Consider the following 24,733-nt stretch of genomic DNA (forward strand, 5'->3'; position numbering starts at 1 on the left):
CTTGGTAAGTAAATTATGACAAGGGGCAAGGACAACTTTCCCATAGGCCATGTACTTTATTATCAGCGATTTGTGGTTTTCTCCTAAGTACCCATTCCCCTGGGGCAGTAATCTAAATATAACCCAGGTAGTATATTGTTTCATATCCTCATGAAAGAAAAATATAATTTGAAATAAAACTTTTGGGGGAAATGACATTTTAGCCATAATATGTATTGGAGTACATGGAAGAGTAGTCCTTGCCTTACATCACTATGACATCCCATATGCGGCCAATTTGAGGTCTCCATGGGTATAGTGATTACCAATATTTACAACTTTTAAAAATTCATAACTTTCTTGTTATTTGTCCAATATTGTTCAAACTTTCACCAATCAACTTGTCTGATTTTTCTTTTCCTTATAAAAACAAGTATTTATTTGGGTTGGATTCCCCTTTAAAATTGGACTTGAAATGGCGAAGAAGAATTGTGGACGGACGACAGACGACGGAGGCCACGCCACAGCATAAGCTCATCTGGCCCTTCGGGCCGGATGAGCTAAAAATGACAGCCCCAAAAGAGGTCAGAGATCACCACCATAGAAGCCAATCAAGCCAGGGTCGGGTTAGAGGGCCCTCCTCCCCTTTACCTATCCCTAAATTTCTTCTATGGTCTTGAGTTAACTGTTACGCTTGCATGTTTTCTTTGTAATATATGATGGTCATTGTGTGGTCATCATAAACTAGTAAAACAGCTTAATAGTTTGTTTGAAATGATGGATCCAGCCCTCACTCCCACACCGTATTCTTTACCCTTCACTTTCTCCTTCTTTATATATGTCCCACTCCCTTCCTGAATTTGTTTGCTCATTTTAATGAAAATTTTTGATGCTCTAAAATGATTGCTTGGGCAGTTCATCAAGTGAAAGAATGGAGGAAAATGGGGTCAGATCGGACATACAAAAAGTGATTAGTATATGGATTTGCCCTTCTCCTACTGCCTCTGTGTTATTTCTTATAATTGTTGTTTTTAAAAAGACATTTAACATTGACTGATTTTGATGGAAATATGCCCAAACTTGACCCATATTTCTCTGAGTGAACAATGAGTTCAATACAGGTTTTCAATCACAATAGAGTACATGTTTCATTGCTTGGAAGTTTAAGCCAGTCAATATATTTTTTTAATAACCATCCAAAGCAGTGATGTAATGCAATTTCATGGAAATAGAATCTATAGAAATATAGATATATATATTTGTTAAAAATGTGTTCTCTTGTGCCATGTTAATATTGGAAGATCTGAGTTAGAGCAATTGTGGATATCCAAGGCACATTCAATGTGCATATCCTTGTCTTTAGCCTTATTGTAATTATGACAAATATTGCTGCTATACAGATACAAGGTATCTTCACAATCTTACATGCCATTATGTGCATAGTTGAGAGACCATGGCAATATAAACTTATATTTTAGATCACTTCTGTATAAAATGGAGCCCATGGAAAAAAAACATGCATGTATAATAGCACCCTCCCATTCCTACAACAAATGAAAAAAAATAGTTTTGTAAATTACCAGCTCGTGTGACTGCTTGTGGAAGTAATCATATATATATATATATATATATATATATATATATATATATATATCTCAACCAATGTACACAACTTATTGAAAACAAACCACAATGTGATGTGAGTAGGAACCATCTCAATATTTCATCAAAGGGACTATGAATTTGAACTTGACAATCAATCCAAATAATGAATGTGTTGGAGAAAAGTTGGCACGATAAATTTAGTTATCAAAGTATCTTTATCTTTTACACTACCTTACAATCACTTTTACAAAACAGAAGACTTTGTAGGGGGTTATTTCATGGCAGTTGTCAGCACTGACTAAATTGTCAGCTCTGATTATCTCAGTGAACTCCTTGGTTTTGACTGCCTGAGAAGCACTGACTAGTACTATGGTTCCAAAGATGTTTGAATCTCAGATGATATCACAACAGCTGAAAATTCACAATTCAACTAACTTTGAGAATGGATTTTCCTCATGACTGCAGAATAAAAGAGTAAATTGGGGGTAATATACAAGACTCCTCTCTCTCTCTTTGATGAAAACATTCATAAAATATCATAAGGAGATTACAGGGGGAGTGGTCCTGATAGAAGCAGTGTTTTAAAACTGATAATAGGTCAACTAATGATAATTTTTATAAAGATTAAACCTTACTGCCCTGGGACAATATTTCAATCAATGTGTCATCCATATGGTATTTTCTGAATTCTACTCTGATGGGCTACATATATATAGGCCTACATGTAACATAGTTTACATGTGCAAGTATAAACTTTATACTAATATAGTCACCCACTTACATGTATGCCCTAAAGATAACTGAAATATCAATAAACATTAACAGGAAAACTCCTCAGGGGATGACTCCTCTAAGTGACCCTTTTCAGAAGCCAGACCACAGCCAAGAAATCTTTCCAGGAAGACAACTCATCCCAAGAAAAAGCATTAAATGTGTTAGGAAAAACTCCACCAAAACATCAATATCACAACTTCACAGATCAATTTCTTTCATAAACATATTTTAAGGATTGATTCCTTCTTTTATTGACACAAAAATAGTATTGAAAATCCATGTGAATCATGATCTGAATAAATTTCATACAAATGAAGGGATTCATATACATTCTACAAGTCCATCATAACATGACAAGGAACATCTCTGCCTGTTGTCAAGTTATTGTTACACTAGTCCTGCCCAAAGCTTTAAAGGGGCACTCCAGGCTGAAAATAATCATATCTAAACAAAGTGAGTAAAATTTACCAAGCGAAATGCTGAAAATTTCATCAAAATATGATAACAAATAACAAAGTTATTGAATTTTAAAGTTTCCCTGATAACATGCAAATCTTTAAAATGTCAAATCTTTGTTATTCCTTGTCCGATTTTTGTCAATTTTTCAGTGCTCCGTTTGTTTGATTTTTCTTTATGTGTTCAAATCGTTTCATTTTCAGCCTGGAGTACCACTTAATTCCCCAGGTGAAAGAAATTAATACTTGTTACCAGAAAACAAAGTTTTACAGTTTATAATTGAGTGAAATTCAGTATTCCCTTTCACAATATTGACAATAAAGTTTAGACCTTACATCAACAAAATGAAATTACTGAGGTGGAATTGGCATGTTAAAATTTCTTAATTTTCTTGTCCAGGTTGGTTAGTGTGGTCGCCATTATGAAGGCCTTTTTTCTGGCAAGCAGCCTGTGTGGAGACAAATAATGCATGATATGTCAACCTCCTTTGCGCAAGACATTGTAGACATCACGATTTTGGACATGAAAGCAAGTATAAATACAAACAAGTGGAATGCCTCTGGCGGTCTCACCTGCATCACGCGATTCAATATAGCAGCAGTGCTGACTTTGAAAACTACTATAACTTGCACAAGATGTTCAGTGATACTTGGTTACTCTTATGTACACGTTTTATGAACTAGACCAATACACTTACAGAGATATGGTAATTCAACAAATACCCCCAGCATGGCCAAAGTTCATTGACCTTACATGACCTTTGACCTTGAACATGTGACCTAAAACTCTCACAGGATGTTCAGTGATACTTGATTACTCTTATGTCCAAGTTTCATGAGTCAGATCCATAAACTTTCAAAGTTATGATGGTAATTCAACAGATACCCCCATTATGGCCAAAGTTCATTGACCTTTGACCTTGGTCATGTGACCTGAAATGCGCACAGGATGTTCAGTGATACTTGATTACTCTTATGTCCAAGTTTTATGTACTAGACCAATATACTTTCAAAGTTATGATGGTAATTCAACAAATACCCCCAATTTGGCCAAAGTTCATTGACCCTGAATTACCTTTGACCTTAATCATGTGACCTGAAACTTGCAAAGGATGTTCAGTAATACTTGATTACTATTATGTTCAAGTTTCATGAATCAGATCCATAAACTTTCAAAGTTATGATGGTAATTCAACAGATACCCCAAATTCGGCCAAAGTTCATTGACCCTAAATGACCTTTGACCTTGGTCATGTGACGTGAAACTCGTGCAAGATGTTCAGTGATACTTGATTAACCTTATGACCAAGTTTCATGAACTAGGTCCATATATTTTCTTAGTTATGATGACATTTCAAAAACTTAACCTTAGGTTAAGATTTTGATGTCGATTCCCCCAACATGGTCTAAGTTTATTGACCCTAAATGACCTTTGACCTTGGTCATGTGACATGAAACTCAGGCAGGATGTTCAGTAATACTTGATTGACCTTATGGCCAAGTTTCATGAACTAGGTCCATATACTTTCTAAGTTATGTTGTCATTTCAAAAACTTAAGATTTGGTGTTGACGCCGCCGCCGTCGGAAAAGCGGCGCCTATAGTTTCACTCTGCTATTATATGCAGGTAAGACAAAAATGTAACAGACTTTGGAGAAGAGCAGAGTCAGAGATGACACACAGCCTGAAGTCCAATGTAAGTTTGCAGCAGTTGACAGGTCTTGTTAAACCAATGCTAAACTGATAAATGATGTACCAGGGTGCCTGCTCAAAATTAGCAAGGGTACCTGGTGGAGGCCTTTTAAAAGGAGTATCATTATGATCCAGTGCCTGTTACAAAGATATTTATGATAATTCTCAAATTCGCAATGGTCCATCATGATCATTATTGCATGAATATTTTGTTCAAAATATTGATTATAAAATGATCAAAATTGTTCAAATTTTGCAAAAGATTACAACCATTGCGTTGAAAGGCCTGAAATAATTAATTGAACTCTGATATAGGAAAAGGCATTTCAAAAATACAAAGTAATTATGTATTGCAACTCCTTGGCACTAAATTATTGTCATTAATATCATTAAATGAATGAAAATTATTTCATTGAGTTAACTGATCACAAAATTGCATGAATGCTTGGTAGGTTTTTTGTGAGAGACATTCCAACTCTCTTGAATAACTTCTTTCTTTTACCAACATGTGGCATCTTGAGATTGATACGCCAAACTTTACTTTCCAACGGAATAACATGAGTCTTCTTTGATAAAGGTTTGACAGGCTTAACAATCTGAAAGATATCCCTCAACCCACCAGACCTTGATCTAGATCGCTTGCTCATTTTGCCATGTCTTGTCCTGGATGTTTGGAACCTTTGACCTGGTGATTTGCTTGGAATCTTTCCCGTTGTCTTAGGAAGCTCCGGATTAACTGTCCTTGGTTTTGATGGTATGGGAAGCACTTTACCAGCATTCTTAACATGGCGTTGTCTAAACATCGTTCCATCAAAGGTAACTCTTTCATTCACCAAGTCTTGTAAACTCGCTGTATGCTCCATATGCTTGTCCAACCTTTCCATAACCTGAAGTGCATCGGTTTCAATACCAAGTCTTACACTGAGACTATCTCCAAAATAGGAATACAATTCAGAATACAGCTCCATGAAGTTATTGTGTTTCCTTGGAGGTTTCTCTTTGAGATGTGGGGTAAGGTTTCCGGAGGAAGCACTAAGTTGAGTTACATAGCTCGCCGTACCAAAGGCAAACTCTGGCATGTTTCTGGGGCTATCACATGGTGAACTTGTCTGGCTTGGTAGATCCGTCTCTTTCTCCCCTTTATGATACTTGTGCCTCAGAAGAGTTTCAGCTGCAGTCTTAAAGTAAAACAGGCAAAGATTTTCAAATAAATCAAAATTTGACTGCTTCCTATACTATTCTACTCCTCTTCCTGAAAAAATTAGTAACTTCTACTTAGATTAAACCTAAAAGATAAAATATGTCCATGATTTGTTTGCTTGACACCAAGTAATCCTCAATTGATTAAGGTAACCAACATTTTCCACTGAACCTGTATTAATTCATCTATGGAAACATAAATATTGACAAATGTGCCAAATTTTCACAGAAACCATTAGAAATCATCAGGACAAATAGACTACATAAATGTTTAAGATGACTTACTAAGAGAGCTCCATGAACCTTATGACCATCTTCCTTCACCCTTGTAATAGATGTATCTTCTAAGATCTGCTGTAGGGTCACCCAATAACTGGATAGTCTTGGACATAACACATCCTCAACAGCCTGCAAGACAATATCCATTAAAGAATAGTCATCCTTAAACAGGTCAAATGTACATGGATTTATGAAATTACTTTGACAAACACAAATCCCAGTGATCAAGAAAACAAAAAGCAATTAAAAGAACAGATCTGTTATCAACCTTGACAAGGCAGTGTTTCATTTGATTTAACTGCACTTTAAATTATAATTACTGATTTATGCAACATAAACGCTATTACATCAAAGTAAAACATGAAACACAAATCATTTGTCACTCAAAACACTTTATATCCTACTAGTACTTCTACTACTAAATTTCTAAAATTTTCATAATGAACTTATTTGTGGGGCTTAGAATGACAAACACGGATCACTGATCGTTCCTTGGTCAATGAACACAAATCATAATAATATTTACACTGTGCAAATTAAAGATAACCTACATACCTGTGGACCTAAAGCAATGAGTCCCATCACGGCTCCATAATAGGTACAAAGAGGTCTGGCAGGGTCATTCATTACTTCTTGAAATGCTGTCAACATCTGATGATGGAACTTGTTCTTAGATTCCTTAGAACATCTGTACATGAAAATGAAAACAAAACCCTATATATTACTGTCACAAGGTTACATTGGGATAGGATTGGAGTGAAAGTGAAGTGGGAGATGACTATACATAATATTGACAATCATCTGTGGAGCACATGTTGCAAGCACAGGCCAAATATATGCTTATCCACTTAACATTATCCACATTGTACAGTAAATCCTGGCAATTGGTGTGAACATTCTTGCAATGGAGTAGAGGAAGAACAAGAGTCCTGCTTGACAAGCCTTGTTGTTCAATAGTATACTGCTATACTAGTAGTTTAAATCATTTCTTTCATAATAATTGCAGCCATCTTCAAAGCCTTTTTTAAATCTTTCACTGAATGAAATTTCAGCGGTAACTTGAAATTTGCAGTATGTTTAATCCCAGCTGAGAACTAACAACAAGTGCCACGTAACACAAAGGTTAGCGATTAATCGCTTATTTGAAAGAGTGCTTCAGATTGGTTCGTATTCAGTCTACTGAGAAAAAAGTCATGCAACGATGGTCTTGTTGGGCCATTTCATTTAGGGATTGATCACTTATCTATGTGTTACACAGTCCAAGTCTACATAACGTGAAAGAAGTGTTCAATCGCAAAATTTGAAACGCCCAATAAAAACCACTGCTGCATAAAAAATCGGTCAAAAGACTGAACAGTACCACATCAAAATTGTTAAAAAGTTGCAACTGATGGCAAATCTTTGTATGAAGGTTCATAGGACTGACCTTAAGATTGGCAGAAGCAACCTAGCAGCATAGTCTCTGAGACCCCAGTGGTCATTGATGGGATTGATAGAGACAGCCAAGGGTTCTAAGATACAGTACATCACAGTAGACACTAACTGGATCATCTGAATACAACAGAGAAAAGAACATTATATTCCTGTATTAGAATATATTAGTATTTATTCTATGACCTCCCATGTCAATCATCTAGCTACTGCTAAAAAAATCTGAATGAACAGCAACACATGCCTTACTGATTTTATTGCATATGTGAGGATTAGGTTGCTGCCTTACAAGAGTTTCAAATTACTTCTATACAAAGACATTGGAAATTTAATAGGTTAACTAATGTCCATCGCTGTCTGTCATGTATAGCGAGAACAATAGTCTGACAATCCTTACAAGGGCTATTCCCTTGACACATACCAAGGTCAGGTTCTTAAAAATAAGTTCATTTCTACAAATCCTAACAAGCGATTCTATATAGTCCACTTTTTGTTTGTTTCACATCGTGAACGGACCAGAATACTGGTACATTCATAATGGTATTTTTTAGCGTAGTTGTTACTACATTATAACCAGTGTTGTGCTCCTCAAGGTCAGCCATTGCGACGATTATGTAGGCAAGGTCTTGCACTAATCCACAGATATCTAGTCCTTGGCTTATAGTGTCTGAAGTCCTTGACCTCAGGGTAGGTCCTCTGGCAATGCCAGGATGAGGCCAGACAAGGCCAGGATATACTTCAGAAATAAGGAGGGATAATATACCAAACTATTGTTTATATAAATTAAGTTTTAGTGTTGTGATCTATGAGCCAATCACATTGCCATCTGCTCGGACATGTAGTCCTTGACTTTAGACTCAGAGGTCTGAAGAATGGTGCTATGGCCTTGGACATTCTGGCCTCATTGGTTCTGACATTCTGGCTTTGTGCACAACACTGATGACTACCTTGGATTGATGAACTCACAACCTTAAGTGCATCTTAAATAAATAGAAAAGTGACTAGAGGGTGCATTTGTTTGTATATCAGAAATGAAATAATAAACAGAGCTGAAAATAACATGCTTACATAAGGACCGAGATAGATGAACTGATTCCTGACAAGTGCATCAATGATGTATAGAAGACCTGTGAGTTGATAGAGCTCTAAACTGACTACCTTCACACCAACTGATACAAAGTTGACCAGGTAAGGAAGTAAACCTGCTATCTTACTGTTTGTCTGAAGATCTACTAACACAACCTGTAAAAACACATCAATCAAAGAAGGTTGTGATTTGAAGACATTCAAGTGTACCAAGGGTTTAAATATGAAATTTTACACCTTGAAATCTTGTTCACACTGTACATTATGCATGTTCTTCTTGTTCATTAGATTTTTAGTCTAATGATTTAATTGTCAAATATTCATTACAAACTTGCCAACCCAGTCAGTCAAAAAAGAAGGACAAGTAAAAAATATGGAAATTGCTATATTTTGTATGTAGTATTGCCAGACTTTTTAAAGATAGTTGACACACTGTCATCATGGATGAAAATCACCCCCAAGAAAAAGAAATAGGGGCATTGGCATGTATGCTTTTGTACTTGCCATTCACACACAGTATTTCATTATACATGTATGTAATCAATAAATGCTAAACCAACATCTGGGTAAGTGTCTCATTTGGCTGTCCATAGAAATATTGACAGGTAAATTTTTTTTTTTTAGAAACTGAAACAAACCATACATGTGAAATGTGGGGAGTGTTTCATAACATGATCTTAAACAATTTTTTTAGACAACTGTTACAATCTACTGAAATCCATACATCAGTTGGATTAGGAGCAAAGTTGTTACTGAAAATTTATGATATTGAAACACTACCAAGATTACCTTTGTAGCCTCCTCATCTGTGCCAAGGATAGCCTTGACGATATGCTGATAGTAAGTGACTTGATCAGACGACAACATCTCCATGCTGTGGGTCATGCCTATCATACATAGATAAAGAATACCAAAGAGTGTTAAAAGGTTTCATTCACACATCACAAAATGTTGGTTCAATTTGGGGAGAATGTTCATTACAAACTCAATTTGTCTATTTACTGAATGAACAGCCTGCCACATAAAAAACATTAATATCTTACCTCACAAATAATCATTCTTTTTTTCAAGGACTGTATACATTGTAATATTGTATATGTGGCTAGTTGATAATCATTAGCTTCAACACCACAAGATGGTGATATATCATGCCCCTATTTTTATCAATCAATGACAAACATATGAACCATAAACAATGCAGATATTAATTCTTTGAGCCCTGCACCCAAAAAGGGAAATGTGTATTAAATCCATATTGTTCATTAGGTAAAGGCAATGTTATTTACCTTGACCTTGAACTCCAAGGATTTTCTGAATACCTTCAGCAGCAGCTTGACCTGCAGAGATAAAGGGAAAAAGGAAATTCAATCACCACGGCAAGTGGAATGCCCCTGGTAGCTTTGCCTACATTTAGGGTTGCAAAATTCCTGAGAATTTTCGCAGTGGAAACTTTCCATGGGAATACACAGGAATTTATTTGGAATTTTGGGAATTTTCAAGAAATGTTGGGAATTTTCAAAAAGTAGCAATTTTCTGATATTTATATGCAGAAATTGAAAGGAGTACCCTGGGAGATGATGCTTGATTGTGATGCTTTGTCAGCAATTTGATATCACAAAAGATGAAATGAATAACAATTACTAATCTCAAGGTCAAATTTCATTTGAGGTCAACACACTTGGTGCATGTTTTTTCCCCCTTTGTGAAAAATTATTCATCTTGATTTTTTTCAAAGTCAGCCATTATAATGTTATATCTTGCCCCCCCCCCCATTTTTTGGGGGGTGGAGGGGGGCATCTCAGAAATAAATTAATAATTTGATATTGTTCATTCCTGTACCTGATTTTCCTATTTTAGCCAGTGCCATAGCTGCTGATGGGATTAGTCTGCTGTGCAAACCTAGTCTGCAGGCACAGACCCTGATTGAAACCTTGATCAACAAGTGGGTCTCCACAAAGACTACGCACGAGCACATACAAAACTTACTATTTCCTGAGCGAGAAGGCTTTGCACAGCAGACTAGTGCAAACCCTTCACTCGAGGAAAGAGGTCTGAATATGCAGCCTAAGGTTTCTGCCAATGACTTCTGTATAGAAGTTCCTTTTGTTCAACAGAAAGTTGTATTCGTGTTAGTCTTGTGTGAAGACCCACTTGTGGATCAAAGTTTGAATAAGGGTCTGTGCGTGCAGACATGTAGGGGGCACTGTTCTATTCACATGGAAGGCAGGTTCTTATATGTACATAAAAAAACCCTTGACATTTAAAGAAAAATGAAAAATAGTGTAATGCAAAGTTTTATTTTTTTCATTGTTGAATTGAAAAAAAAATCATTTTGTACATTATGCTCCATCATGTTACTGGATACATGTACTATAATGTATTTATGTACAGTTTGATGAATATTTTATACTCTGGGCAATTTAAAGAATGAAGAATAGTTTAAATACAAGTGAAAATATAATATTTGAGGATATCAATTTATAATTTTGTATTTAAAATCACAATTTATCACTTTTTGTGAAAAATTAAAAATTCCCGAAAATTCCCGAAACTTTCCATGGAAATTTTCCAAAATTTCCAGCCCTTTGAAACCCTATCTACATTTAAAAAAATTGCTTTAATTTAATTCTTTACTTTGAGACCTGATAATCTAGTATGATTTATGATATTGAATGTTACATTAACTTTCAGCACAGTGCAATATAAACTTTTTAAATTTTGATAAGATTTTTTTGTATGTCAATTAATTATCAATACTTGAGTTTACTTGAAACATGGAATGCCCCAGGACATGAACTTTGTGACCAAGAAATCGAGTCAAAGAACACTAAATACATTTTATATTCGATATTCATGGATTTCAAAATATCAAGATAGACATGTGGTTTTAAACTCAGATTGATATTTCAAAACTCAGAAGGAGAGACTGGAGAGTAGAAAATGATTGTCTGGATAATGTGCATGGTGTTAATTTTTCAAAACAACATACCTGGATCACTTGATTGAACAACAGTCTTGTGAACACCTTCTAAAGCTAGCCAATTAGCTGCAGAAATCAGCAAAAACATAAGAGGGATTATAAAAATAATATTTCATGAATTTGTTAACTGAAAGGGAGGCACGTCATCATAAAGTAATAGATTTAATAAAAAATTGTTTACACAACTTCATGAAACAGAATGGGATGGTGCTAAGCTGTTAAAAGTTATGCATGACTTGAAAATCAACTGGTGACCATTTAGTGAATGCTGAATTCGATTCACATTTGGTAATCATAAAATCCAATCTTTGTAGATTAAAATCATCATTTTCTAACAATCATCAATGGAAAAATTCAATATTATTCAACTGTTAAAAATGATCATAAGAAATGAAACTATATTATTACAGAACAAGAAAAATTCATCAGTCAGGCATAAATTCCAAACAGCTTTATGAAACATTGTCTTAGTCAATGCAATTGCTAATTGTATGCTTCTGTGTACATCTCATACCGTATAATAAGATTGTTTTCATATTTTGTTTCAAAACCCATCCATTCAGAAAACTTTGGTATGATAAAATCAATAGAAAGCATGTTTATGACAAAACAAAATAATACATGTACATGTAATACCAAACCTTTTAGAGAGGTGTTTCCTGCACTGTTGGGTATCTTGGTATCCATGGCGATCTCAGGTAAACTCAGATCTCGGTCTTCCACAAAATAAAGATTAGTATCCTTAATCTGTCTAAACACAGCAGGTTCATTAGACCCATAACCATGAATGGGCTGGATTGGAAAAACAAAACAGCAAATTATCATAATTGTTTAGGCCCAATTCATTAGTAGGCCTATGTACTAAATTTTATGATAAACAGCCTACAAGTTTATGATTCCAGTAGTTACTTGTTAATAATCCAACCACTTTGTAATTCATTGACATGGTGTATTAGTACTACACCTTTCACATAATTCTTTGAATTTGTTACATCTTTAATGCTGTATCCTTTGACTTTATACTTTTTTAAATAATTATTAATGCAAAGTATTTTTATTTATATGGCAGCAATGCTCTAAACTATACAGGTGAATTGCTAATTTGGCACATGAGAAATCATTTCTTGGCAATGGAAATGTATGCATTAAGATTCATTATATGACACCTTGATCCCTGCCATTTGATTGGTTGTTTGATTCAGCCCATTTTTCATGACATCATCATCCGTGCAATTATGGATCCATACAATTTTGTCCATTGTACGCACGTACCGAGACCCCAGGCCAGCCCCATGCACCACAAGTAAAACACTTGTGTTTGCAGCGCATGTACGTGACAATCAACAGACCAAGCTCTCACTGTGCACAGTATGAGCATATTTTGCATCAAAATTCATGAATTTCAAATAACAAGCATCGATTTTTAGGTGTCATATAAACAAAATAATGTTTTTCATTCGTGCAATGGACAGAATACTTCATTTGGTGAAAGATGAAATGAATGATCCATTCAACAAGGTGTAGCCTTGTTGAATGGATCATTTCATCTTTCATCTCAATTCTCATGAAGTATTTGTACATTGCACTTATAAACATTCATTATTTGTATAATCTTCAATGGACCAATCAAAGACTGGATAAGTGCCGTAGGCATGCTCGGTGACAGCTGGGCAGATGGGGTATCTATTTACCTCTACGTCACTCCATCTTAGAGCTTTGTTGAAATCATCAGACGTCATCCGCTTCCGTTTGCTATGCTTCATAAATTGAGAACTCGCCTATCCAGGAAAAAGAAGAGGAAAGATTAAACATTCCAGGCTGATAATAATAAACAAAAGATAGGGGAGATAGATAAAGAAAGAATAAAGGGAAATAAAGAAAGAGTAAGAGAGGAGTGAGGATAAAGAGGTTTCCTAAGCAGATGGAAATATACACCACTTGAGAGGTTAAGAGAAGATTTCCATATGTATCCCTTGCTAAAAAGTGCTAACATTATAATTATAATATTGATCTGACTTAGAAAGTTAAATAAAATCTCCAATCATGGAACAAGTATGTGTTATCCCCCCCCCCCCCGCCCCACCCTAGAAAAATGCAGCAGAGCTCAGACGCCTGATCAGGGTCAAGAATTGTGAGGGTAAAAAGTAGCAAAATTGTTCAAAAATAAAAGCAAACAAAATGTTTCCACGGCTATCCATCCAATCGTGAATATGATTACGAGTAAAAGAAACTAAGTGTGTTCAGTATGTCCATCACAAAAAGCAATATAATGTACTTAGATTGAATATTGCCCGATTGTTGTCGAGAGAGGCACGCATAGACATACATAAAATGCTTTTCATTGGCAATATATGAATATGCTTAGGGTTGAGGGGGCAGAATCCAAGCATTTTCATGCACGTTCATATATTATGAACAGAAAATATTTCTCTCAATGCCATTTTTTTTCAGGATGGGGTTATCTAAATTGACTGAAGAATCACTATAAACTTTTGTTCATGATAATTTGGGCTAGTCGTTCAGTGCAGATTACCCCACCACCAGGTTGAATGGCTACGATCTACTCACGTTTCTATATGAGAAGTTTGCCTCATTCTCAAAGAGGTGCTTTGGGCTGAAAATAATTATACCTAAAACAGACTAAAATTCACCAAGCAAAACGCTGAAAATTTCCTTAAAATCTGACAACGAAATAACAAAGTTACTGAATTATAACATTTAGCAATATTTTGTGAACAGGTGTATGCTGTTGTCAAGGACATTCATTAGGTGGGCTGGTGATGACAATGGGATTGTCCTTGCTTATGAGGACTGCTATTTTTCACTTCCCCTGCAGGACAGACAGTCAACAGCAATGACAAGGATTATGGCAGTGCTACAAAAGGATTCAGTGACCTCCATTCCACGGCCCTGTTCACCATGTACTTTTTTACGTCTAGCCGTCTTCCAACAATCTTGTTGTGAAACCCGATTTGTTTACATTGACTCGATTGGCATCGGCACTTGACAGGTGAATGAACTTTCTTAGATTTCTTGTGTGGGTGGGGAAATCTTTGAAAACTGAGAGTGAGACAGTCCCTGCAAACTAGGACTAGATCTATCCAAATTTTCTGACCAGCTCCTCTACTGAAATTTTAGAAAGTGTTATATAGATCTAGGCCTTTTATTATTCCTTCAAGTTCAAAGACTGATTTCAATCAAAGTCACATTTTCAGTATTTTGTCTGATTTTTCTTTAGACTCTAGATCCCTAGTCTAGGGTCTAGATTCTAACTTTTACAAGACCTAGATTCTAAGACCCTGTATCTGTTCCCTTCAATTTGATCATATTACTTTCATCCTGGAGTGCCCTTTTAATCAGTCAATTTCATGTAAGAGTGGTGGGGTATTCTGCACTCGTTCCTTTGCTTTTATTTTTTTTAATCTTGACTTTGGGCGCTAATGCAGTTTCGCACCGGCTGACTACCTATACCAGCAGTACCGTACCAGCATACATCACCACCAGTAATTGTTCGCCAATGTCATGGCAAGGCTCTCAGTCACATTTCGAGGTCAATAATATGCCCACCGCTTTTCCAAATATCGTGTTTGGGATTGGCTGTATTTAGCTCTGATCTCAACGTTATCGTTCAACTTCTCAGACATCGCTTCGCTTGGCCTCGCCGTAATTTTGATGGACTGAAGTTAGTGACCAAAAGATTTGCCTGGCCTGCGGCAGCTCACCCATTTGTATGCCGCCGCATTTTCACATGATTTTGGATGCTAACTTTAGTCCAAATAAAAATTACGATGAAGCCAAGCGAAGCGATGTCTGTCCGAGAATCTGAACAACATCGAGATCGAACCCGAAATACATGTACAGCCTTTCCTGATCGTGGTATTTGGAAAAGTGGTGTGCATATGCATATTGACCGTCACCTTGTGATTCTGATTGAGTTGAGCCAGAGGCCATGAGATGAGGGACTTTAATTCTAACAATGACTAGGCTGGCATTTCCGAACAATTACTACTGGTGAGGTATGCTGGCAATTGGCCAGTGCAAATCTGGGTCAGTGGCTTCAGCGCCAATCTTTGTTACTCTTTGATTCTTGATCCAACTCCCTGTCCTGCACGACCCTAGCTTCACGTAGCTACGACCTACATAGACCCAGGCCAGGGTAGCCAGGAGGCTCCTTGAGAGTAAAAATAATTTACTATAAACGTGTGCTTACTTTCCATAAAGCCAGGGATTGCATCCTATTCATGTGCGTGTACCGCGAAAAAACTGAAACTTTCACCCCCAAGATATCTACTTTCCTTCTAAAAGATCTAGCCCTAAATCATGTAAATAGGATACAACTTCATTTCGGACATTTCTATATTGATTTCATTTTTAAACAAGAATTCATTTAAAAAATGAGAAAAATATTATGAAAAGACGGGGAAAACTTGCGGGATGTTTACGACCTCATCTTGTTGATTTTTGTTCTTCGCCAACGTTACAGACGTCAGACGCATGTCCTCGATATGCGTCTGTAACGTTGGCGAAGAACAAAAAGAAACAAGATGGCGATGTAAGTTTTCACTGTCTTTTCCGCCCTTTTCTTGTTAGCACAAAATCTCCAAATCTACATCATCAATTATCTTCAGAATATCATCAGATATGGGGACTTATCATGTGATGTGTATACCGGTAAAACAAGTTCAAGGTCAAAAGGTCATCATGACGTCATCTAGACGCCATTTTGTAAAATCACATTATCAATCATATCTTCATTATCAATTTTAAAAAATTAACAATATTTACATCGCATTAACTTCAGGTCAAGGGTCAACTGTCCATGTCATCAAAGGTCATGTAAAGGTCACGACGTGCGCGTACGCGCGCGTCAAAATTTTAAAATGCTCAAAATCACTTTTTGACCAAAGTAGAGTACGAATCAGGTCATTTTAAGCATTTCAAAAATTTGCGCGCGCGCACGGTTACGCTCGCATTCTCGCGCGTAACGGCACTATACAACATAGGATCGGCATCTTTTTAAATATCAATGCATTGATAATATAATTCTGAGTAATTTGATACCTTGACCAACCTTCTACGACAAGTAATAACGGAATTAGCCTCCATCAAATTTTACAGCCCGCACGCACGCGCGCACTAACCATAGACAATATATGTGCAAAAACATGCCTATACAAAACTCATTATAGCTCTTCAGGTAGTCTGTTGACCCCCAATTTTTTTTTCATATTTGAATAGAGTATGGATGGGAGATATGATTTCATGTCACATTTGACCCGAAATTTTATCATGACGTCATCAAAATGGCGTCGGAACTCAAAATTCCCATTTTACTACTTATGACGTCATCATAATTATGCAAATTTGACTCTAACTCCATAAATATTGGTCAATTTTCGCTCAGTTTTTTATATATTGTAGCTGAGGACTCACTCTATCTAATGAGTTGGCATTTTCACAATTTAAGGAACGGATTATCCCTGAAAATGTTGATTTATAGGGGTATGTCATTTTCGCTCATTTTGTGTGCAATCTCTATGGGAAATGACTTTTTCTCCAAACTGGATTTTACATTCCTCTATTTCGCGAGCCATATCTCCATTTCTTTTTTTCGGTTTTCTCTGAGCTTGGAGTATGTTGTAGCTGAGATTGTAAGCTATTGCAAGTGTGGTCTCCATTTTCCGATCAGATGCCGGGATCATGCCCGTATTTCACTTGCAAAATTGGATTTGAGATCCTCTTGTTTTGCTTATGTGTAAGTCTATGGGAAGTGTGTAGCTCAATGGGTAAGGCATGAGACTTGCGTCCTTCGGGTCCAGGGTTCGAGCCCAGGGGGCCGGGGTGAACAGGAGATTTTTTCTTCTTTTCAACATTTCACAAATGGTCCTTTATGACCATTACAATGTATATCAAATAAAACATTGGACAATAAAAGAGATAAAAATCCCTTTTAATGTACAATGTTCCTGTACAATATGTGTATGACCTACACTTTTTCACACAACTTTTTCATTTCCCTCTTTTTCAAGAGTATTCAACACGTTCTTTTCTAAGAGAAGTTCAGTTTTCATCATGATGATCATATTGATCTCACTACATGCTGATTGTCTTCCTGATCATGAAATCAGAGACAGATCACCTAATTCGTCCTCATGACGAATTAAAATTCTAGTTTTTATTTATTTTTGGTGCGTTTCAGGCCAAAACAGAATAATGATCTTTATTTTGGTATAGTGAGCGATTGTATTACCGACCGGCCTTGTATTATCGAACGCGTGCATCATACCCATCAGAAAATAATTTCATAAGCTCAAAATTTTGCGACATCCTTCCAAAGAGAACTTGAATAGAAAGATGATGAAAAATGGTCAAAAACACATTTTCAAAGTCTTAATATTCTAAAAATAATAAAATATGGTCAAAATAGCTCATCAGTGATTTTGTAGTTTTCTCAACTTTTCCCATAGAATCACACGTTCGGTAATACGATACCTTTTTCAAGTGACCAAAATATTTCACATGCGAAGAGGGGTCCGATTGGAAGCTTATATTGTAACAAGTGGAATGCCTCTGGCCGTCTCACCTGCATCACGCGATTCAATAGAGCAGCAGTGCTGATTTTGAAAACTACTATAACTCGCACAAGACGTTCAGTGATACTTGGTTACTCTTATTTCCACGTTTTATGAACTAGACCAATACACTTATAGAGATATGATGGCAATTCAACAAATACCCCCAACGTGGCCAAAGTTCTTTGACCTTACATGACCTTTGACCTTGATCATGTGACCTGAAACTCGCACAGGATGTTCAGTGATACTTGATTACTATTATGTCCAAGTTTTATGAACTAGACCAACACACTTTCAAATTTATGGCTGTAATTCAACAAATACCCCCAATTCGGCCAAAGTTCATTGACCCTAAATTACCTTTGACCTTGGTCATGTGATGTGAAACTCAAGCAGGATGTTCAGTGATACTTGATTAACCTTATGTATAAGTTTCATGAACTAGGTCCATATATTTTCTAAGTTATGATGACATTTCAAAAACTTAACCTTAGGTTAAGATTTTGATGTTGATTCCCCCAACATGGTCTAAGTTCATTGACCCTAAATGACCTTTGACCTTGGTCATGTGACATGAAACTCAGGCAGGATGTTCAGTAATACTTGATTAACCTTATGGCCAAGTTTCATGAACTAGGTCCATATACTTTCTAAGTTATGCTGTCATTTCAAAAACTTAACCTCAGGTTAAGATTTGGTGTTGACGCCGCCGTCGCCGTCGCCGCCGCCGCCGCCGTCGGAAAAGCGGCGCCTATAGTCTCACTCTGCTATGCAGGTGAGACAAAAAAGGAAAACGATTTCGGCAAAATTTTTACATATTTATATTTTGTAGGTAATTGTGTATTTATGTTAAAAGTTTGGTGAATTTCATGAGAATAATGTATTTGATATGATTGAATTCATGAAAATTGTTCGGTAATATGATCCACTACCACCATACAGTTGCAGTTCTTTTAATTATATATAAAAGACAAAATTCGATGAGCCCGCCGTCGGGGGGATTTTGCATTGTCTGAATTTTTACCATCTAATGGTGGCTGCACGATAGCGAGCCGTCTGTGTACGAGGAGAAATAAAAAAAATGTAAAAAAACTCCTCAAAACAAATGGCTGCCAGGGGCCCGTTTCTCAACACCGTCATAAGTCTAACTTCTTGACTAAATCGGAGATAGTGAGCTACTTATCCGCTAACCGTTTCACAAAGCCCTCTTTACCAAGATCGGGTAAAACAACCTCATTAAATATTTATGACACCTCCGAACCTGTCATAATTTCTTTCTTAATGACGTATGGCATCACGTGGGTAGACTATGACATGCAAAAGTGCCTAGAAATTTTGCAATTATAATCTTACGTAATCAATCATAGAGGTTGAAATTACATCGCACCGGCTGACTACCTATACCAGCAGTACCGTACCAGCATACATCACCACCAGTAATTGTTCGCCAATGTCATGGCAAGGCTCTCAGTCACATTTCGAGGTCAATAATATGCCCACCGCTTTTCCAAATATCGTGTTTGGGATTGGCTGTATTTAGCTCTGATCTCAACGTTATCGTTCAACTTCTCAGACATCGCTTCGCTTGGCCTCGCCGTAATTTTGATGGACTGAAGTTAGTGACCAAAAGATTTGCCTGGCCTGCGGCAGCTCACCCATTTGTATGCCGCCGCATTTTCACATGATTTTGGATGCTAGCTTTAGTCCAAATAAAAATTACGATGAAGCCAAGCGAAGCGATGTCTGTCCGAGAATCTGAACAACATCGAGATCGAACCCGAAATACATGTACAGCCTTTCCTGATCGTGGTATTTGGAAAAGTGGTGTGCATATGCATATTGACCGTCACCTTGTGATTCTGATTGAGTTGAGCCAGAGGCCATGAGATGAGGGACTTTAATTCTAACAATGACTAGGCTGGCATTTCCGAACAATTACTACTGGTGAGGTATGCTGGCAATTGGCCAGTGCAAATCTGGGTCAGTGGCTTCAGCGCCAATCTTTGTTACTCTTTGATTCTTGATCCAACTCCCTGTCCTGCACGACCCTAGCTTCACGTAGCTACGACCTATATAGACCCAGGCCAGGGTAGCCAGGAGGCTCCTTGAGAGTAAAAATAATTTACTATAAACGTGTGCTTACTTTCCATAAAGCCAGGGATTGCATCCTATTCATGTGCGTGTACCGCGAAAAAACTGAAACTTTCACCCCCAAGATATCTACTTTCCTCCTAAAAGATCTAGCCCTAAATCATGTAAATAGGATACAACTTCATTTCGGACATTTCTATATTGATTTCATTTTTAAACAAGAATTCATTTAAAAAATGAGAAAAATATTATGAAAAGACGGGGAAAACTTGCGGGATGTTTACGACCTCATCTTGTTGATTTTTGTTCTTCGCCAACGTTACAGACGTCAGACGCATGTCCTCGATATGCGTCTGTAACGTTGGCGAAGAACAAAAAGAAACAAGATGGCGATGTAAGTTTTCACTGTCTTTTCCGCCCTTTTCTTGTTAGCACAAAATCTCCAAATCTACATCATCAATTATCTTCAGAATATCATCAGATATGGGGACTTATCATGTGATGTGTATACCGGTAAAACAAGTTCAAGGTCAAAAGGTCATCATGACGTCATCTAGACGCCATTTTGTAAAATCACATTATCAATCATATCTTCATTATCAATTTTAAAAAATTAACAATATTTACATCGCATTAACTTCAGGTCAAGGGTCAACTGTCCATGTCATCAAAGGTCATGTAAAGGTCACGACGTGCGCGTACGCGCGCGTCAAAATTTTAAAATGCTCAAAATCACTTTTTGACCAAAGTAGAGTACGAATCAGGTCATTTTAAGCATTTCAAAAATTTGCGCGCGCGCACGGTTACGCTCGCATTCTCGCGCGTAACGGCACTATACAACATAGGATCGGCATCTTTTTAAATATCAATGCATTGATAATATAATTCTGAGTAATTTGATACCTTGACCAACCTTCTACGACAAGTAATAACGGAATTAGCCTCCATCAAATTTTACAGCCCGCACGCACGCGCGCACTAACCATAGACAATATATGTGCAAAAACATGCCTATACAAAACTCATTATAGCTCTTCAGGTAGTCTGTTGACCCCCAATTTTTTTTTCATATTTGAATAGAGTATGGATGGGAGATATGATTTCATGTCACATTTGACCCGAAATTTTATCATGACGTCATCAAAATGGCGTCGGAACTCAAAATTCCCATTTTACTACTTATGACGTCATCATAATTATGCAAATTTGACTCTAACTCCATAAATATTGGTCAATTTTCGCTCAGTTTTTTATATATTGTAGCTGAGGACTCACTCTATCTAATGAGTTGGCATTTTCACAATTTAAGGAACGGATTATCCCTGAAAATGTTGATTTATAGGGGTATGTCATTTTCGCTCATTTTGTGTGCAATCTCTATGGGAAATGACTTTTTCTCCAAACTGGATTTTACATTCCTCTATTTCGCGAGCCATATCTCCATTTCTTTTTTTCGGTTTTCTCTGAGCTTGGAGTATGTTGTAGCTGAGATTGTAAGCTATTGCAAGTGTGGTCTCCATTTTCCGATCAGATGCCGGGATCATGCCCGTATTTCACTTGCAAAATTGGATTTGAGATCCTCTTGTTTTGCTTATGTGTAAGTCTATGGGAAGTGTGTAGCTCAATGGGTAAGGCATGAGACTTGCGTCCTTCGGGTCCAGGGTTCGAGCCCAGGGGGCCGGGGTGAACAGGAGATTTTTTCTTCTTTTCAACATTTCACAAATGGTCCTTTATGACCATTACAATGTATATCAAATAAAACATTGGACAATAAAAGAGATAAAAATCCCTTTTAATGTACAATGTTCCTGTACAATATGTGTATGACCTACACTTTTTCACACAACTTTTTCATTTCCCTCTTTTTCAAGAGTATTCAACACGTTCTTTTCTAAGAGAAGTTCAGTTTTCATCATGATGATCATATTGATCTCACTACATGCTGATTGTCTTCCTGATCATGAAATCAGAGACAGATCACCTAATTCGTCCTCATGACGAATTAAAATTCTAGTTTTTATTTATTTTTGGTGCGTTTCAGGCCAAAACAGAATAATGATCTTTATTTTGGTATAGTGAGCGATTGTATTACCGACCGGCCTTGTATTATCGAACGCGTGCATCATACCCATCAGAAAATAATTTCATAAGCTCAAAATTTTGCGACATCCTTCCAAAGAGAACTTGAATAGAAAGATGATGAAAAATGGTCAAAAACACATTTTCAAAGTCTTAATATTCTAAAAATAATAAAATATGGTCAAAATAGCTCATCAGTGATTTTGTAGTTTTCTCAACTTTTCCCATAGAATCACACGTTCGGTAATACGATACCTTTTTCAAGTGACCAAAATATTTCACATGCGAAGAGGGGTCCGATTGGAAGCTTATATTGTAACAAGTGGAATGCCTCTGGCCGTCTCACCTGCATCACGCGATTCAATAGAGCAGCAGTGCTGATTTTGAAAACTACTATAACTCGCACAAGACGTTCAGTGATACTTGGTTACTCTTATTTCCACGTTTTATGAACTAGACCAATACACTTATAGAGATATGATGGCAATTCAACAAATACCCCCAACGTGGCCAAAGTTCTTTGACCTTACATGACCTTTGACCTTGATCATGTGACCTGAAACTCGCACAGGATGTTCAGTGATACTTGATTACTATTATGTCCAAGTTTTATGAACTAGACCAACACACTTTCAAATTTATGGCTGTAATTCAACAAATACCCCAATTTGGCCAAAGTTCATTGACCCTAAATGACCTTTGACCTTGATCATGTGACCTGAAACTTGCACAGGATGTTCAGTAATACTTGATTACTATTATGTCCAAGTTTCATGAATCAGATCCATAAACTTTCAAAGTTATGATGGTAATTCAACAGATACCCCCAATTCGGCCAAAGTTCATTGACCCTAAATTACCTTTGACCTTGGTCATGTGATGTGAAACTCAAGCAGGATGTTCAGTGATACTTGATTAACCTTATGTATAAGTTTCATGAACTAGGTCCATATATTTTCTAAGTTATGATGACATTTCAAAAACTTAACCTTAGGTTAAGATTTTGATGTTGATTCCCCCAACATGGTCTAAGTTCATTGACCCTAAATGACCTTTGACCTTGGTCATGTGACATGAAACTCAGGCAGGATGTTCAGTAATACTTGATTAACCTTATGGCCAAGTTTCATGAACTAGGTCCATATACTTTCTAAGTTATGCTGTCATTTCAAAAACTTAACCTCAGGTTAAGATTTGGTGTTGACGCCGCCGTCGCCGTCGCCGCCGCCGCCGTCGGAAAAGCGGCGCCTATAGTCTCACTCTGCTATGCAGGTGAGACAAAAAGGAAAACGATTTCGGCAAAATTTTTACATATTTATATTTTGTAGGTAATTGTGTATTTATGTTAAAAGTTTGGTGAATTTCATGAGAATAATGTATTTGATATGATTGAATTCATGAAAATTGTTCGGTAATATGATCCACTACCACCATACAGTTGCAGTTCTTTTAATTATATATAAAAGACAAAATTCGATGAGCCCGCCGTCGGGGGGATTTTGCATTGTCTGAATTTTTACCATCTAATGGTGGCTGCACGATAGCGAGCCGTCTGTGTACGAGGAGAAATAAAAAAAATGTAAAAAAACTCCTCAAAACAAATGGCTGCCAGGGGCCCGTTTCTCAACACCGTCATAAGTCTAACTTCTTGACTAAATCGGAGATAGTGAGCTACTTATCCGCTAACCGTTTCACAAAGCCCTCTTTACCAAGATCGGGTAAAACAACCTCATTAAATATTTATGACACCTCCGAACCTGTCATAATTTCTTTCTTAATGACGTATGGCATCACGTGGGTAGACTATGACATGCAAAAGTGCCTAGAAATTTTGCAATTATAATCTTACGTAATCAATCATAGAGGTTGAAATTACATCACAAAACAAGTGGGTTAATGCATTCAATGATAATTGTAATACAATGAAACTATAAAAACTGTTGATAAGACGCCACAAAACCATTCATTTTGAAATAGTAGAATGATTTAATCGATAAAGATTCTACCACGTCAGGCCATCCATAACTGAACTCGTATTTGTTGTTTTCAGACCCCAGTTTCAGACAGTTGGATAAATTCTATCTCTAATTCATGCATATTACAATTTGTCAAATATCGTATGTTTCGGTATCAATGATTAAAAATGTTTCATTGAACTACATTTTGATGACGTTTGGAATCGTAAAAGACCGTATAATTATCATCATTTTACAAAGAAAACCATTATGGTTTACTTTTGTAAACTATCAATATAGGATATCCCGGGGATACCCATCTCAACGTCCACAAGTGATTTTTTAGTCATGAAATGAATGATTCATAATTTAATTTTCTCTGTAATTGAATGCTCCATTCTTCATGGTCTAACTCTATGCATAATTCACCTGTGCTATTATTTTGAAAATATTTTTTCCCCAATTTATCACAATATTTGCAATTTTGTCATAATTTTTCTTCTTGAAAATTAATAATTAGGCCTAGGCCTAGGCCCTATGCTATTTTGACTTT

The 24,733-nt window shown here is 36.6% G+C and overlaps 1 protein-coding gene across 1 annotated transcript; it reads right to left on the minus strand.

The window, feature by feature from the left end:
• Window positions 1–2,567: 2,567 nt before the first annotated feature.
• LOC129265554 (TAF6-like RNA polymerase II p300/CBP-associated factor-associated factor 65 kDa subunit 6L) lies at window positions 2,568–13,255 on the minus strand. The gene is made up of 10 exons (XM_054903538.2): window positions 13,172–13,255; window positions 12,122–12,272; window positions 11,490–11,546; window positions 9,787–9,837; window positions 9,290–9,387; window positions 8,483–8,656; window positions 7,410–7,534; window positions 6,539–6,671; window positions 5,990–6,112; window positions 2,568–5,682 (listed from the first exon to the last, which is right to left on the minus strand). Exons 1-10 carry the CDS (start codon window positions 13,241–13,243, stop codon window positions 4,930–4,932), a joined length of 1,737 nt encoding a protein of 578 aa, XP_054759513.2. The 5' UTR covers window positions 13,244–13,255; the 3' UTR covers window positions 2,568–4,929.
• Window positions 13,256–24,733: the final 11,478 nt, after the last annotated feature.

Source organism: Lytechinus pictus, chromosome 7 (assembly GCF_037042905.1).
Source record: "Lytechinus pictus isolate F3 Inbred chromosome 7, Lp3.0, whole genome shotgun sequence".
Lineage (NCBI taxonomy): Eukaryota > Metazoa > Echinodermata > Echinoidea > Temnopleuroida > Toxopneustidae > Lytechinus > Lytechinus pictus.